The sequence below is a fragment of the Anopheles coustani genome, chromosome 2 (genome assembly GCF_943734705.1).
Source record: "Anopheles coustani chromosome 2, idAnoCousDA_361_x.2, whole genome shotgun sequence".
Taxonomy (NCBI): domain Eukaryota; kingdom Metazoa; phylum Arthropoda; class Insecta; order Diptera; family Culicidae; genus Anopheles; species Anopheles coustani.
This window is the reverse complement of record NC_071289.1, coordinates 19,996,406-20,014,352: the sequence shown is the minus strand read 5'-3', so window position 1 is coordinate 20,014,352 and position 17,947 is coordinate 19,996,406. Positions and strand designations below refer to the sequence as shown.

At 41.2% G+C, this 17,947-nt stretch overlaps 1 protein-coding gene across 1 annotated transcript in view; it reads right to left on the bottom strand.

The window, feature by feature from the left end:
• Nucleotides 1-17,947, bottom strand: part of LOC131264055 (netrin receptor unc-5-like) — a 58,475-nt gene that overhangs the window by 11,550 nt on the left and 28,978 nt on the right. Inside the window, exon 8 of the mRNA XM_058266344.1 lies at nt 6,467-6,592. Coding sequence (XP_058122327.1) covers nt 6,467-6,592 — 126 coding nt within the window. The remainder of the gene's footprint in view (nt 1-6,466; nt 6,593-17,947) is intronic.

Genomic DNA, 17,947 nt, shown 5'->3' with positions numbered 1-17,947 from the left:
AAACTCATTCGTTTTGTTATGGTGTTGAGTTCGGAGTCAAAGCCGAGAGATAATTGTTTCTGTTACGGAATTTCATTTAACTTGGTTCTCTAAGGGGATTTTAAATTCCTCAATAGAAGAATTGGGATTGAGAACAACAAAACAATTCTTAACTGACCCATCCTTAGGTATTTAGGAAGGTCATGGATTATTTACAAAATCAAAACTTCTTGGTGACCCAATACCAGAATGCTTTCGTACAATGTGACCATGATTAAAGAAAACTAACAGCCTTTCTTTACAGAGTGTATTATGAAATTATGTTAGGTATATTATAGATAAAAAGTGTCTGTTCACGTTTTTGTGTTGTGTTAAAAGTTCTACCATAGTCCAAACAACTGAAGAAGACACCAAACCTATTTCCAAGGAGTGCCGTAACAACTTCACCAAACAGTTTATTTTGGTTTAAGGCAAGAGTAAACGGATGGTACAACCAGTGAAATTTAATTTTGGCTTCCGTGGCGTCAAAACATTCCAACAGCAGACGATGATGCGACACCTTACTCTTGGTTGGATCAGTTACCGAGAAGAAGTTGCTGAATCAACCACTGAAAGCAATCTCCAGGCATTGGAAAATGCGGAACGTGTCACTCTGTTTCCGTGAGCAAACAATTTCTCTCCAACCATTCCCTCCAAAATCCACAACCACAAATCAACATCGATGCTTCTTGAATCGTGTTATTTTCGCTAATAAAACATGTTTGCTTTTCACTTATCAGCAGAGTTAAGGTTGGTGCCTGCTTGACGTTGCTTAGCAGGACTTTTAACAATGTGTCCAGGAAAAGGGTGATAAATCGAATTTCAAACGAATCGCTGATAGAAGTTTTCAAGCAGCTGTTGAAGAAGAATATCTCTGGCTTTATTTGCATGTGGTTCAAAATGTAGGTTGTGATTTGCGTGCATTTTCAATCAGCAAAGATTAAGGAACACCTTTAACAAACATATAAGAACGAAATATTCAAGCGGGCATCCCCAAATACCTCCCTGTCAAAACCAGACACACACAAACACTTCCGCTTTCGACACCTCGTGAAAAGTACAAATCCATAATAAATCATTTACAGCACGACTTTAAAGCACTCAACGGCAGACGTCTCAGCTGTCGAGGAAGGTTGGACGAGACGAGACTCCACCGAGTAACGGCTGTACGGGTTTATAACTGTGCAAATAGTCGTAGTTTGTCGGAATTAAAACATCATTTATCAAACCACCCTTTGTTGGGTGTACGGGGGTCAACGGAAAAGTTAAACTAGCTGCCAATTTCAGCTTGGCGTGGATGATGAGCGTGAAATGACATCATCACAACGGAAGACATCGATGTAAACTGTGTTTCAGGCACACATTAAGCTTTACATCACTGCAATTAAAAGTCTTGTGTACTAATATATCTTATGCATGGAAGATAACTAGAATAAGTGTAACATTAGGTTTTAAGCGCATGTTTCAGCGAATAGGTCGAATCATCATGTGCGGTGTCTTTGATAATCCTTTTAATTAATATGCAATTTGTATTCATTTGCTTCTGCACCCTACTTCTGAGTGTTGGCAATTCCCTAATCGGATTCTCTCTCCCTGGGCTTGGCCAATGTTAGATTTCCCCTGGGGAAAAAGACGAGCGCATCGTGGGTGATTACCAACCATGGGTTTTTCCCCTAAATTTGCTAGATGGTTTGCTCTCAACTTACCATTCGTTGTAAAATGTTTAAACGGAGTTCAAAATAGATACTCTTATGTCAAATTATTTCAACCACTTCGAAGCAATCATGGAGAGGCCGATTTATTAATTTTATCGTTAAGTACATTATGCTTTTCTGTCATGAAGCACAACTATACATGTTGCGTTTGCTAAGTGAAAAGGTAAGGAAGATTCATGAACGAATTGTGAGTCATGTCCAGCATCGTGTTGTCTCGCATTTCTTCTATAATGGCTCTGTGGGATATCTACGAAACATGACTCTCGTGTATCCGAGATTGGACTCTCGTGTGTCTGCGCATCTCGAAATCATTTGCAGAATCCGTACTCAATGGTCACTTCCAATGCGGTTTTCCCTTCCTGATCGTCTCGTCTGTTGATGATTTACGGGCGATACTCTCGAGCGACATGTTAAACAGTAGGGAGCAGCAGTTAAATCTAGCCATTCTATTTGGCGTCAACGGCGAGGTTAATGAGAGCTCGTTCGTCTATTTAGACTGCAAATGTGGTCGAGTTCTCAATCCAAGCGTCTGAGAAAGGATTTCTGCATCTTCAAGGGCGACTGACACTGCGGGTTGTCGTTGCATGGTACAACCTCATACGGCCTTGTTAGGCATGAGTTACTGCGCTTTATTTATATTTTATTCGAGGAACGTTTTTATTTATCATAAAACTAGAATAAAGAACCATTCTTCGATCTTTGAAAAAAACCTTGAGAGAAGAAAAAGTAACTAACATTCTACAACTTGACAAGCTCTTCACATCGAACACGGGTTTGAACGAGGTACACTAGTTTGTCTTCTATCGAGAGTTCCACCAGCCATGTGTCCAAAACTTCCACATGAGACAAGATTATTATTAGATTGGCTGTTAGTTAACACATATGTCAAGATTTTCCAAGATTTGACAACTTCCAAACCATCATCAATCAAGACCCCTTTCGAACAAATAGTGGCGTTTCGTTTCGGCTTGGCTTGGCGATAGTTGCCCTGGCGTAGGTGTTGGCATCTTGTTGGCCTTCCTATGCGTTCTCCACAATGTCTCTCTTCACTGGGGGTAGCATGCAGGTCGTGATCGAAAGCGCACACAGCTGGCATTGAACGGAAAGTGGTCGGATCGAGGCATTTATCCCATACGGGGTTCATCTTTCAACTGAGGTGACAAAAGAAAACATCCACTCGAAGTTAGCTAGAAACCGGAGAATCTAAACGCGAAGAGTGGAGAAAACTTCCGAGAAGAAAGTCGCGCCTCTAGTTCGGGAAAAGTGTAGTAAGGTTAATTTCTCAATTTTATGCTCATTTTTCACCTATCGAAACGGCGGGTCTGAAAAGAGGGCAACCAAGGAGCATACCATGTGACAGGCGTGAAGTGACTAATGAAGCTGGAAAAAAGGTCACGATTTCGTGGATCTAATAGTGTTGCGACACTAAGCAGCTTGTTTCTCTCCATCAGAAGAAGATTCAGAACAAATTTGCTTTTAAAATATGCGATTTATTCTATTGATTAGTCTTTGCTGCGGTGATGTAGTAGTTAATTTAGACTACATACAAAATCCTCGCTGTGTCAATTTTGAGGGAAAAGATAGGGCATGTCAAATCTTAATAAAAAAATTAATAATTTCGATAATCTTATCTGAATGGCATAATCTGCTTGTATGCAAATATGTATGATGGCCTTCCACGGTTGTGACGCACTTCGGTGATGTTTTAATGAAACCTGTTAGCATTTACCCATTTCCAGATATTTTTATCACTGCTAGAGATAAGTGAGAAAATTAAGAATGATTAATATCTACAAAGCTTCTCAAGCTTCCTTGAAAAACTACCGCAACAACAACGGGCTAGACCGTAGAAATATAGGAAATAGAAAGTTAATCCGATTATAACACTCCTTCAAGCTCCACCGCATGAAATATGATTACACTTTAAAATAATAAGTTGCTTACATGTTAATGTTAGCAAAACTGAATCACCTCGCCAAGAGCTTCAATTGAATATTCATCGATAGAAATAGTTTGATTTGCATAGACATTGCGATGATATTGAATTAAAAAACTGTTTTGCAATCGCAAATTAACGTTGACCTTGTGGATGGATTACCGCATGTTCTGGTCGATGAATAATGTTTTATACTTACTTACGATAGAATTGTACAGTTTTTGAACATGCATATTCAGAGGAACAAAACGATTCGTTAGGATTGAGATACGAACCAACACCAGTCGTAGACAGAGCACCTTCTATTGAAGTGTTGTGTTGTTAAATTAAATATGTCAGTTGAAAATTGTACCTCATATTAAAGCAGTTGCAGAGTTACAGGACGTATTCTGACAACGTTTCAGTCACTGTTTCACCTAATCGAGCTTGTCATTTGCTAAATACAAAAATGTGCGTCTTACGTGTGGCACGAATCAGTCTAAGTTTCATTTCGCTTTTATTCAGTAGCAGAAAGTATTAGACAAGTGTTTTAGAACAAATGGGTAAAGAAGTATTTCTACTATCACCACTTGACTCAGTTTTGTTACGTATATCGTACTGGTTGAGACAGGTATACGAGGCGTGAAAATAATTCTGGTTCAAACATTATTCTGCAACGAAAATCGGATCACATGAATTTTCGATTAGTTTCGAAATCATTCTGCTTTGCTGCAGGGTGATGAAATGTATCTAATAAAAATGTTCACGCCGTCCATGTAGGGGCCCGTCAGCAATCTGAACTCCACGATTCGGTTCAATTGATCAGTGCAAATCCAGGCACCGTTGCCTTCATCGCGTAACAAATAGTGTTCGCAGAGGGATTTTCCGGGACATGAAACATGCCAGCATTTCCAGAGCTGGTGGCTAAAGCAGCCGTGTTATGTTGTTGAGCAATCGCACCTCAAAATCATTCGCTGAACCCCGAGAGGTCTCCGGAGGGCAACATTGGAATGGTGTACACAACGCCGCAACTCCTATTGCTTTACAAGTTGCAGGGTTGGAGTCTATGCTTCGATATACCGAGGGAGGTAGGGTGGCTTTCCGCGAAGCATCGCAACCGATCCGGCTGGCTAAAAAAAGAACCATTTAGCGTGACTGGCTGGGAATGGTCGGAAACGTAGTCGTAGACACCAGGGGACTAGTGGAGTGTTGAAGGAATTATGTTTACAAACGAGTTTATGAGCGTTGGTTTCTCACGTGGACCATTTCATGGGTTCACAGAGGGAGTATCGCTTTTAGAGCGGCCAAAGCTAATTAATGCGCCGTGAAGCATATTCTTATATTTTGACTGCAACGCGTCCACCTCCATCAAAGCCAATATGTGGAAAGGTCAACGATGAAAAAGTGACGATGCTAGAAAACGTCTTCCAAGAGGTCAGGTGTAGCTCAAGCCCCGTTGCATACGTCCAAAATAAACACACACAGGCAGTGGAACTCCTCATTTGTCGAGCCCGTGGGGAAAATTTATTAGAAGACAAACCCCCAACAGCAAAGAATGTCTTCTATCCTGCCACCTAATTTTACCCAAGCGCTACTCAAGCAATAGGAAAAAGGCATTTGAACGACGGTTAAATGTAGGATAGGAAAGACGTGGGTTCAATTTATGGAATCGTGAACGTGAAGAGATCCTCTCAGCGTTATGTTGACGGTGGCAAAGAATTTATGCATAGCAACAATCATAAAGATGGTGGAAAGTGTTCCAGCATACAGGTTCATTCAAAAGGAAGATATTGCTAGGTTGGCATCTACTTTCATTTCAAATGTAGATCTCAAGAATTGAACATCTTTCTTAAAGAAGTTAAAGAGTTTGTGAACAGTTTGATTTGTTTTTAACAAAAAACGTATCTTTCGTCATATTTCTATTTGTGTTCTTTGAAAATAATTTCGTTTTTTTTTATAACTGGTTTTGCAATAATAGTTTTTAAACCGCTACTAACTTTGTAGCATGGCGTGATGATGGCGGGAGCCGAAGAACATTCTTTTCTTTCACCAGTGTTCTCGATTTCTGGAAAACGTTTGTCGACTGCCAAGGAGTTTTATCTGATTTCGACGCTCATGAAGATGCGTTAAACCGACACACTGTCTATAAATCAGCCTCCAGTAACTGCATTCGTTCCTATTCTCGTAAATACTACGAAATTTCACCACTAAAGGCTACCTTCAGTCGGGTTCGATTAATATTTTGCAGACCTTTCACTCACCGCTCCAATCAATTACTTGAAGATAGGTTGAGAAACGATCGACGAAGGATTGATTTACGTAATGAGAATCTGGTTTTTGCTAACGTCCGATGTTTGTAATTCAGTGTTTCTGTGTTTGTAATTCACAATTGAAGGCCGACCATAGGATTGGTTTGGGTCTACAATTTGGTTGTCTCATAAGGGGTACTCTAAAGCAGGGTTCTCCAAACTTTTTTAATGCGGGTCGCATTGGGTGGAATAACCATAGCGTTAGTCCACATTTACCCAAGGAGGAGAGGGTCTCGGGCCGTAGTTTGGAGACCCCTGCTCTAAAGGATTGAACTTTCCAATTTGGACATCATTGTAACACGATGTGTACTTTCACCATGTAAGAGGTTCACCCGGAGAAGGCTAGTTCGATTGTGATTTGTCAATCAATTTCGATGATTAGCCAAATGACTGAACATGTATATATATATGTATATGAATATGCAACACTCGTGATGGTTATAATGTATTGAAAATTGGGTATAATTGATAATTGGTAATGGGTTATTTAATTGATTTATTCAATTTACCTGATCGCGCTAAATTATAGGCAGGAATTGTTTTTTTTCGTCGGACAAACTTGGAGATACCGGCACCTACTGCAATGCAAAATGCGGCAACCAGTGCGATCCACAAATACGCAGTCCAGCTTGAATCTGAAAGAAAAAACATTTAGAGTTTATTATTTGATAAATGAAATGAAGTATGAGAATAGTCTATAAAGTTGATATTAAATAATGTTTTGCAAATTCCAGAAGTGTACATCAAACAGGTTAGCATCTCATGAATGAAACATTTCCTCATGAAAAAAGATCTGATTGACGACTTTGAACTGCAGTTCATTTAGGTTACCCTATACCACAAGTCATTTTTATCAGTGTTCCTCTTAAATCAATGTGTGATATCGTGTACCATTACATCCTTCTTGCATCTGCTTATGATGTATTTCACTAAGTGAAAAGTGATGAACTTCTTTTGCATAAATTTTGAAAGAACATGAAGTGCTTATCAGTAGAATTTCAAAAAATGATCATGTGAAGCTTATGATATGATTCTTGATTTGTGGCATGTTTTATTTGAGCATATTATTTAGAAACAAAGAAATTTCAGATAGGGTTTGTAATTTGTAATCTACATAAATTATTCAAAACGCATCGAACATTCACCTCAACCTACGTTGGGAATTTTTTGAGGGTTAATTGAAACACACTTTTGAACAAAGATGCTGCTGTTGATAAGTTTTATTACAAGTATAATGTAATGTATATGCTTCTGTAAACGCAGGGTAGCTTTTTCACTCACTCTTGGTTGACCATCTGTTTACGTGTTTATGATGAGCTTATCTGTTTGATCATGGCACTATTGAAATTCATTTTCGTTTCTCTAGGGTCAGACTTTGTGGCAACAGTAAATAGCGATTCCTTTTCATTTAAAAAGATATCCCTCTAGTTAGCCTCTAGCTTTAAAAAGACAGTCTTTGAACAAATTCAGTTATATATGAGATGTTGATGCCGTTTTCTTGAAATAATGAACCATTTATGTCAAAAAAGATCTACACCTTTTCAGAAAGCGTACTCGAAGATGAGCTCTTCATGAAGTTCCACTGATGTACGATCAATGTACGTTCGTGGTAAACTTCCACAGTGAGACATTTATTGGATTTCATCCAAACCATCTGCCAGTGAAAATGCATTTACACTTCTCAACCGTGCAACAATGCTAGGGATCATTTGCGGCAACCGTCGTCATCTTGCCGTGCATCAATTGCACTTTGCTCGTTGCACTTCACCAACCTTCCATTGAGAACTTTTTTAGTTCCGTAATGTGTGTGTCTATTGGCTTGGGTCCGACATCAAAACAGGAGCAGAAGTGATTCTGTTTTCTGTCTTGTACTGAATTATCCTTCTTTTTTTTTAACTTTCTTTCTGCTCAAGACTGGCAGCAGCATGTGGTAGTTTGACTTTCTTACCATCACGCCAGAAGTCGTAGGGGAAATGTGCACTCAAATTGCGTTTCCACTGTCACTGTCACTTTACTTTCTGTGTTTCATTTCTTTCCTCGGATGACTTCGCGTGTTGGATACCGTTTCCGCTGATTCCGACCCTCTGTTACTTCCAATAAAAGTGTTTCCTTGTGTCATAAAAAGCAGTCGCTAGCGCACTCCGAACGCGAAATGAAGAATAAGACATCATGCTGTTTCTTTTGGAGAATCTGGCCCAATGAGAAGACGTGAAGGGCGAAACGATGGAACACGTTTTTGATGCTTGTGTGCAAGAGGAGAAATGAGGCGCGAGTAGAAGACAATTAAAACAGAGCCTAAGGAAACCCCCTGTACGAACATTTCTGGATGTTATATCCTGCACTATACGAAGGCATTATATTATCGTACGGAAACCGATCATTTCTTTACATGACGACCGGAAATGAACCACGACAGCGACTATGCTTGTGACCTCACTTTACACGAAGGGAAAGTTCACCCAACTATTGATATTTTTATAACTCTGGTTTCTCAAACAATCAGGTTGTATATTTGTCTTGGAAGTTATAAATTTCTCTTCGTTGAACAAGAACCATTTCTAATGAGATGAAATGACGATTTGTGGCCGACTAGAGTTGACATTTATTACCCTAAGTTGAAAAATAGAGATACCCATTTGCTTTCTTATTCTTATTCAGTCGGTTGATTCTTCATAATCAAAACAAACGTTACTTTATTAGTCTAGCTTCATTTCACCTTGAACAACAAAATTTGAACTATGCTACTGAATTGGTAAATTCAACAAATTGATAAGAAAACCCCCTTCTGACCCAATCCTTTCAGTTTCAAAGAGAACATTTCAAAACAATGTTTGCTCTAATCGGCCGACAATTTGGAGTTCGACGAATGAGATTTTGATAGGAATGTCTGAAAAATGTTTAACACATGTTCCACGTCGCTTTATTCAATTACAAGCAATGAAAACTGGTATTTTGATTTGATTCGATCACGGACAACATCAAGAAACAGATGTTGAGAAGGTCATTTTAGGCATATGGCAATGAATTATGGCTACTATTTTTGTCATTTACTATAGCATCATGTTTTGTTGTGCAGTTTCATTAATTTCTCCACAACAGTCGCAAAAAACATGCCTAAAGAAATCATAGAGAACATTATGTAAGAGTAATGTGACTGCATAAATGTTGAGAAATTTGGAGAAATCTATAAAAACAGCACCATGTAACCAAACATTGCCTCAGGCTTATTTTTTCCCGTCGATCAGCACCAGATCGTGTTTCCCGGAAAAGGGTTGATTCAGGAAGAAACAATAACGATCGAGGGAAGGCCCCATGGGAAGCTTCTACCCTTCAATAAAATACCAATACGGTGTTGCCTTGCCCTCCACAAAAAATCGGATGATGATGATGCTGATGATGGATGGAAATAGTGGTTCCAAGGCGTGAATGTGAAAGAATCGCACGGCGCACAAACAAACGCCAAACATATATTTACGAACTGAACCAAAGGTTCCGTAAAACAGAGAAAAAACAGACAACGGGGAAATGCGGAGGGTGTAATGATATTTGCAGAAATATGTCACGTGCGCGTCACCGAGGGCTTTTTACAAGCGCCATCAACATCGGTGGGCTCTTTTGCGCCTTAACGCCATCCCGCGAAGCTTTTACTTTTTCATCAGTTGCCATCCACGGCGATTCCGGCGAAACATGGTGGAGATAATAAATTTCATGGATTTATGAGACGAATTGAATTATGGGAGGATTATTTGCGTGCCACGGACAAGGGTGCAGGGATTTAGAGCCATTTCGAGTCCTTTCGCACAATTCTCCACTATTTTAGTCGCGCTTGTTGTAGATTTCAACTCCAATGTGAAATGTGATTTTATTTTTGGTCATCGTTGGACAAACTGTAAAGCAGATACGATAAAGCTGAATTATCGTGGACTGCAAATCAATAACAAATGCAAAAGGGTATGCAACAGGTATTCCAGAGAAAAAAAACCGGTGAACAGACATATTTCAGCGGTTTTTGAAAAGGTTGTAGGAATATGCCCATTTCAATATACGATTAATTCCTTTTCAACACTCTAACCTCACACAATGTCCAAACAGCGATGGTAGAAAAGAGACAAGTTTCCTTCACGCTTGTGCCAAAATACCTGCTGAGAAACCACGGGACACCACGTCTAGGCCTACAGGCATTTACCACATCCTTAGGCTAGAAGAAATTCCCTCCACTCGCTCGCAGACTTGTTTTATCTTTTTCCAAAATCATCATCACTCCGTTGCCGAACCGTGGATTGTGCGGACACGAGTGTTCCACGCCGAGGAGCGCAACTCGTCAAAGGTCGCCCACGGCGCGGATCCATCGTTGACTTGTTTCAACGACATTGCGGGGGCGTTCGGGAGACTTCGACTCTAAGCCTTCAAGACGCCGCCTGAGGTTCTTATTGCACGGTGTTGGCTCCTAGGCCACCGCCAAGTGTCGGTGGGTCTCTTTGGCTTTCAGCCAGACAGTTTTCAGCGGTAATAAACAATAATAAACTGTTACCTGTCTCGTTAATACCTGTGTCGATTGATTAAACGGTTGAGATTAAATTATTCCTCTGAAGGTTGTCCGATTTCGTGCCTATGCTTCATGCGAGTACCGTTTGTTTTTTCTATTTCGCCCTTTTTTGTTATGTTCTTTCGTCCGCGAGGTTCCAACTCGCTCGTAAATCAGCTGGTTTGGAATCTGTGCCGTTTTTGGTGGATGATGAGGTGGTGTGTTTTGACCATGGACCAATGGACAACTATAGGCGCTTAATTTGAGCTCAGCACGACCAATTGGGACTGACCAGCGCTAGGCTAGGCTTCAAGACACCAAAGTATAAAGAATTGGTGGTTGCGAAGAGAAGAAACGATTTTGGAAACATTGGCCTCAAACGATGCTTTAATCGATTCGAACCGGTCAATGATGGATTTCGGCTAATAATAGACCCCAAAAAAGATTCAGTTGTTTGTCGAATTCCATGCGGCCTATTGATCCCCGTTGAGTATCTATTTGGACGAGGCAGCCGGCTAAAAGATGTAGGGCATTTTGGTTGCAACAAACACAAAATCATAGGACCATTTTGCCGTCATTAGATGGAAATCAGTTCTGCCAAACAAACCAATAAATGCATGATTGATTTCTATGTATCATTGCCCTTTCAGCTGATTCTGGTTATGTTTATACAATCATTCGATACAAGTGTTGTTCAACAAATGCCGAAGCGCATGTTTTTATAACGATTCCACAAAATATTCAATTCAGAATATTGGGCAAATAAAAACCAGAGTAAACTGTAAACCAAAAATAATCAATTGGTGCTCTTTTGTGGTTGATGCACACATCATGATGCCATGACTAACAAGAATTTAATAAATGGCACACTGAAGGATGATCGCAAACAAAATCAGCGATGTAGTAAAATGTAAATCTGTTCGGTAAACACAATTCATGTGTTTTCTAAGCAAGCTCACTTGGTTTGAGTTGGATTTGATTCGTTATTGCACTGGTTTACCGTGAACTATTTGTCCAAAACAACTAGTTCTTATTGATAGTCTTATAAAACCGTGTCATAATTCTCTCATGACTCCTTGATCGATAACAGCATTATCACGCTCCAAAATATCGATCGTTTAACGGTCTCGCATTGTGGATACAATAAATTATGTAGCATTAATCCAAAGCCTACAAAATCTGGTCAAACACCCTCGCTTAAACGTAGGTGATTGGAAATATAAACAACGCGTGCACTCGAAACGCAATTAAAGTAAAACTGCTAGGGCTAATAGACGATGCTTCTGAGTTTGCACCGAAAATCATGTGGAAGAGAGCGAAACATTGTATCATGGGCAATGCGAAACAGCATGGCGTTTATGTCGGGGTTTGGTTTTACATACAATTCAATTAGGATTTTCCAATCGTTACCATGATCCACACGCAACGTTTATCCTCGGGGCCTTTTTATCGGTTCAGATGAGTGCGTTGAACCCGACCCAAACCGTCAGCAAATTAGAACAAGAGTCTATCATTGCCACGAAGAGACACTCGATGCATGTTGGTCATCGATCCAGTCAGCTGCACGCTGCTCCAGGACAATGAGAATTTCTGGTGCATCGGGAATGCGTGACTTGTGGTTATGAACCCGAGAGATGCTAGTGGGAGATGCACCGAACACGACCGACAAATGCAATCATCATTCACTTGACCGAACATAATAATTTTATTGGTATTGATGAACCACTCGATGAACGGTTGTGACAGGTGCATCCTGACATGCAGTTCCAGTTTCACTGGTAGAAAATGCTGCATTGACGACAAAATTATTATAGATAAATCATCGTAGGGTACGAGACTTTTTTGGAGGAAATTTAAAACGAAATGAGAAAAAGCAAAACATGATACATATAATTATTTTAACGAACTTATAGTGAATTTTTACTAAGGTTATAGAATATTACGTCAACTCTAAATCAACATGTAACAAACAACCGAAAATAGAGTACATTTTCAGTTCGGTTTTGCTTCTTGACTGCGGTATTGCACAGACTGTGAATGCTAGACCCCACGGAAATTCAAACGAAAGCCGCCCAGAACCGGCCTGACATCAAAACGACACGTGCGCAACGCAAGTCAAGCGTGGCTGGCGCGCGTGTAATTATATCACCAGGCGGCACAATGTTTGTTGGAGGAGTTGGCCTTCCGTCAGGACACATTTAAACTCCCGTCACTATGCGAACCCACACGAAGTGGAAATGGGGAAACTTCGGTAACACGGACGTGTCATTTTGGTGGAGGGACGCGTAAGTAAAATCAAAATGAGGGGATGATAATTAGTGCGTTGCAAGCATTGCTTCCTATCCTTTACCGGGCAATGCCTAGAATCTCTGATGATACAGCATCAAGCCCAAATAGTAATGCTTGAATTAGTGTTATATTTATAGGAAAATTAAATCCAAACCAACCGAGCACATCAATGCCACCCACGAAGTCCAATAACTCGCCAACTGTGGGTTAAAGATGAAGAAATTCGGCAAAGTAGAAGCGTTTTCTAAATTCTTGTTTAAATTGGGGCAGCGTTGCTTTAATGTTCTAGAAAACGCCCACGTGAATTCCAATGACAGCAAACCATTTTAAAAAGTCAACATAGCACCGGTTTCGGAAGAAGTATCATCAATCTTGATAATCTCCCAAGTAATCTGGATTTATATTACAGGGTGATCAAAATATATCACATAAGTATGCGGATCTGGATGGAGTGGTTTGGAGTTCGAATACATATTAAATATAATTTTAAACAACGTGAAACGAGTAGGAAGACCATCGTATAGCAAACCGGTGTCAATAAATCAAAGAGATTTCCGCTTTTATCGCCACAAATGCTTGTGACATCTTCCTCTTGGACTCACGGTCGGAAGCACCTCGATTGGATTGAGGCGTGTTTTTCAACCTCGTAAACCTGATGCTTAATGAGACAACATTCGAATGCAAACAGCTTCTGAGGTGATGCAGCTACTAAAACATCAACAGCACACCCTTCTGAGCATGCTGAACCTTTGGTAAAACGAGATTTGCCACAAATCAGCGGAATGTCACGTGTGCAAGCGAAATCATAATTCCTTCGATGTCGTTGGTCTTTTCGAGTTGAATAGGAGGGAGTGCCACTTGCGTCGAACATGTTGCTGTTGCACACTTGCAGGTTGTAGCGATATGTTTAGCTGTCGGTATTTATTTTTCCTTGTCATACGCATACGCAAAAATGAATTAATCATTGTGCTGTAACTGATGCTACTGTTTGTAGACTTTTCCAAATTCCTTAGAGACAAATTAAGTATTTGGTATATCATTCGATTTACATGGTGATAACCTAAGCTGCTCGACCAAACATTTAACATTCAGCGTCAAAAGCGATCGTGAAATGTTTTATCACCTTCACGCTCAGCGTAACAAACAGGGATTGATGTGGATGATTGTCTTTGAGGCATCACTTTGTCTTTTTTGGTTTGTGATTTTAGAACATTCTCTTCCGGTCCCTCTTTGATTTCGGTTTTATAATCATCGATGCTCGTATTTATTTATAACTCGGAACGAGAGACAACTTCCCGTCGATGTTCGGATTTGCTTAACCAAACCAGAACGGTTTTATTGCCATCCATCAAATGCGTTAATCAGGATAAACTTTTTCCATTGTTTGCGAGTAACATTGACTTTGTGAGTGTAACGCTGACACTTTTTACTGTCGCATGCCTCTTAACAACAAAAAACAAGGCGACGGGCGCAACGGACAGGCGATATCCGCGCTTGTCCATCTATTCAAAATGATGATTTTATGCTTTTTTCCAACCCACGGGGTGTTTTTGGCCACGTGAGATCTATTGAGTTGACCGAATGCTGGTGGACACCTTATCAACGACATAATCCTTTAGACCAATCGGTTAATCGTAATTTTTATGGAGTGTTACTTGAGCTGTTTGAGGGAAGGCGTGGAAAGAAGGCCGTCGAAGTGGCGATGCACATTTCACACTGAAAAATCATAGCAGTCACAACACACCCACTACTGCAGGGAACTTTGGATGGTCATGCAGCGCAGTCTTAAAATTCGATACCTGGATTACATCCACGAGCGTGAGCATAAACATGCATAAAACCTTTTTTTATGGGCCAGACCGTGTGGGTTTGATCAGACAGCCGATTTGGTTGGAGATTAATTCCACTCACAACATGAATAAAGAGTCAGTTCGGCATTCAAATGACGCCACACACCAAGGCAACCGAAGGTGTGTACAGTGTCACAATAAAGTCGGGAAGGTCCGAGCGGCCAACTCTGGCAAAAAGTGTAATTAATCATTTGCTTGAGTATGGTAACTGTGGAGCTTGTTTTATTATCTCAGAACATATCGCATTACATTCATTCAGCGTTCGATAAAGTGGAGCAAAGTCAGGTTAAATGCGAGTAGCATGTAGTGCTGTTTTTCACAGGCTTGGCCCATGCTAATCATGATGACTTTGTGCAACATTAAACTTATTTGAAATGGCAATTCTGTTGAAGGTTAGGCCTATTTGAATGGTCTAATGAATAAAACAGCAAATGAAGGAAAGGAGATTGGACTAGAAAAAAACATCGGTAATGTAATTGTTAATGAAAAAATAAATGAAAATTCTATTCAATGAAAATACTCCTTAAACAAGTCATCCTATGCTAACGCATTTTCGGTGGAAGTGATTAGAATCTTCTTCTTCTTCTTCTTGGCGTAACGACCTCTTGGTCATGCCTGCCCGATAAGGGCTTACGAGACTTGTTTCCCTGTTGTACGTGGATAGTCAGTCCTCTCGTACAGGGGAGGGTCCGGTCTCGGTTGGGATTCGAACCCACGCCGTCGAGGTGGTGAGCCCCGGCGCTCATGGGCCGATTTTCTAACCGGCGCTACCGCTCGGCTGTCGCGGAAGTGATTAGAATCTTAATTGTTAATAGGCTTAACAGTAAAGCCCAGATTAAAGTCCTTTTCGGCGACACTAATCGCATTTCGAGTGCCGGTGGGTAATGAAATGAGTCGGAAGGGCTTCCGGAAGCCAGATGAGAAGGGCTTTTGAAATCTCTGTGAAGTCAGCAGCTTACCATCAACCTGCCCGCTGTCCGCATAAGAATTGTTCCCATTTTAATTGAAATCGGAGATGGGCTAACATTTAAATTCGGTGGTTTACCTTTGACGTAAAAAGTGACTGAAGAAAAATTCCAAACCATCCGGAGGGTAAAGGTTGCAAAGAAGCAACCCTCCGTTTCTTCTCCGTTAACAATCAGGTAACAATAAACGACCGTCGGAAAAAAGTTCTGTTTTCGAGACAAAAACCGAAAAGAAAAACTGGGACAACAAAGTGGAATGGGTTTCACTGAGAAGACAGAACTCGGAAGCAATACCAATCAATCACACCATACAAATAGCAAGAAGCCGTTTCAGTGCTTCGAGAGCTCGAAGGCAAAAGTACTTCCATTTCCGAAACAAAAGAAAAAAATAAAACGTTGGATGCATATTCATTCGAAGCCAACTCGAAAAAGGGCTAGAAGTGACATAGTTTGTAGCGCCATTAAAAAAAAGTCGAACATAAAATTTTACGTACCACCGCCATGGGCATGCAACAAGTCACAGTTATAATAACGCCATCGCGGATCGTAACTAACGGGTTCGAACATCATCGCAAGATGGCTTTAATGCATTTGACGACGCCATTCTCGGTGGAAAAGTTTCTCACTTTCATGTTTCCTTGTCATGGGGTGAAAAGAACTCTCTCATGGTGGGTTTTGTTTTAAGAGCCGCAGAAGAGATGCAAGTTTTTTAGAGGAACATTAAAAATTGGACTTTTATTGATTGCAGGAAGGCGAGTGCAGCCGAAAATAAGCTCATTCTTCACGCATCGTAAAACTGAAGTTGATTCCATTCCGATGATTGACTAAGAGTGAAGGCGTCCAACCCATCATCTCCCGAGTGTGTGTTGACTATGTAAAGTTTATCAGCATCAATACAATTTTCGATCAAAAGGCATGGAAAGAAGAAGCAAACCCGTCATCAAAACATAATTTAGCGCAACTTTAATCCACTCTCTATCGAACTGCCTAGTGAACTCCACTTGGCATAAAAACCAATGGTTCCACCCTTAGAGCACCAATTGCGATGGCGCGGGATTCGCCTGAAGTATAAAATAGTTTACCTCGCGAAGGGCTCGGGGTAGCTTGAAGACACGTGAAGCCGGAGCGGATGCCCACGCCATGTCCAATCAGTTTTGTAAGCCGGGGCCGGGAACTATGTCAATCCGAAACCCGATCGGGATATGGTAATGGTCCGGTTCAGAGAAGAGGTCCCAACTCGACGTGTGGGCGTATCTGGTCCGGAGGATTAGGTTAATTAAAATTATGGAAATTCGTTCCCATTTCCTCGGTCCTCCCCTTCGCTGGAAACTGCATGGGACATGGGATGCCTGATTGCATCGATGCTCTACGGACGCGACGCGGGTCGGCACAGTCAGGGCATGTGTTATGCTGCAGCATAAACTGGACCACGAGCGGGTGACAATCGTGCGGATGGTTGTGGGCGCGCATTTCCCGGACACAGTAGCGTGTTTTCGATCGTGTCAATTCAAAGTGCGCTGGATCGGGTCGATCGACATGCCAGATCGGAATCGGTAGGCTGGTCGATCCATCCTTTCCTCCAAGAAGCAGCATAATTAACGGGATCCACCGGCGATCGCAGATTCCGCCACGCACACCGGAGCATCACCATATTTTGTCGAAACGAAATGCCATCCACTGGACCGAAGTCTAGCTGTCAGAGGGTGGTTGGGGACTCCGTGTGGAAATGCTAATTTATGGCCACTTGATTGGACGTTTACAACCTGCTTTCGAATGCTTGAGCATTGGCAAACGAATCGGGCAGTTTATCAACGCCTAATGATGGATGCATGGATGGAACCGGGGAACTAATGGGACTGTAAAATGCAGTGTGAAAATGCACTCGCGTCCGGTCTGCAGGGATGCGAAAAGTTTATCTCTCATTGGTTCAATGAGAAAATGGTCGAATGATTTCGATAGCGTCGCGTTGTCGCCTGATCTGGATAAATCAAAACAAATAGCTCACTGTTGGGGAGATGAAAAAGTGCATTTGATGCATTTCGTTTCCTCCGGTGCAGTGTGTGCACTCCCTCACAATAAAGGTAGAAACTTCCATGTTTTTGGACACGCAATTGGCGTTTCTCGCGACACTAATGGGAAATCGTTGTACCAATTTGGCTTCCAAATCGTTCGACATTTCGAGTGTCGTTGTTTGCTGTCAGTCGCGTGATGATGGTGCTGATGACGATGGGTCCCCGGCGTGATAAGATAAGATCCCGCAACACAACTCGTTCTCCTTTGCTCGGCCCATTTGCTAATGTGCTTTGCCACCCTTTTTCCCGGGCATTCGACTCGTCTGCCACCTTTTTATTCTTTGTCATC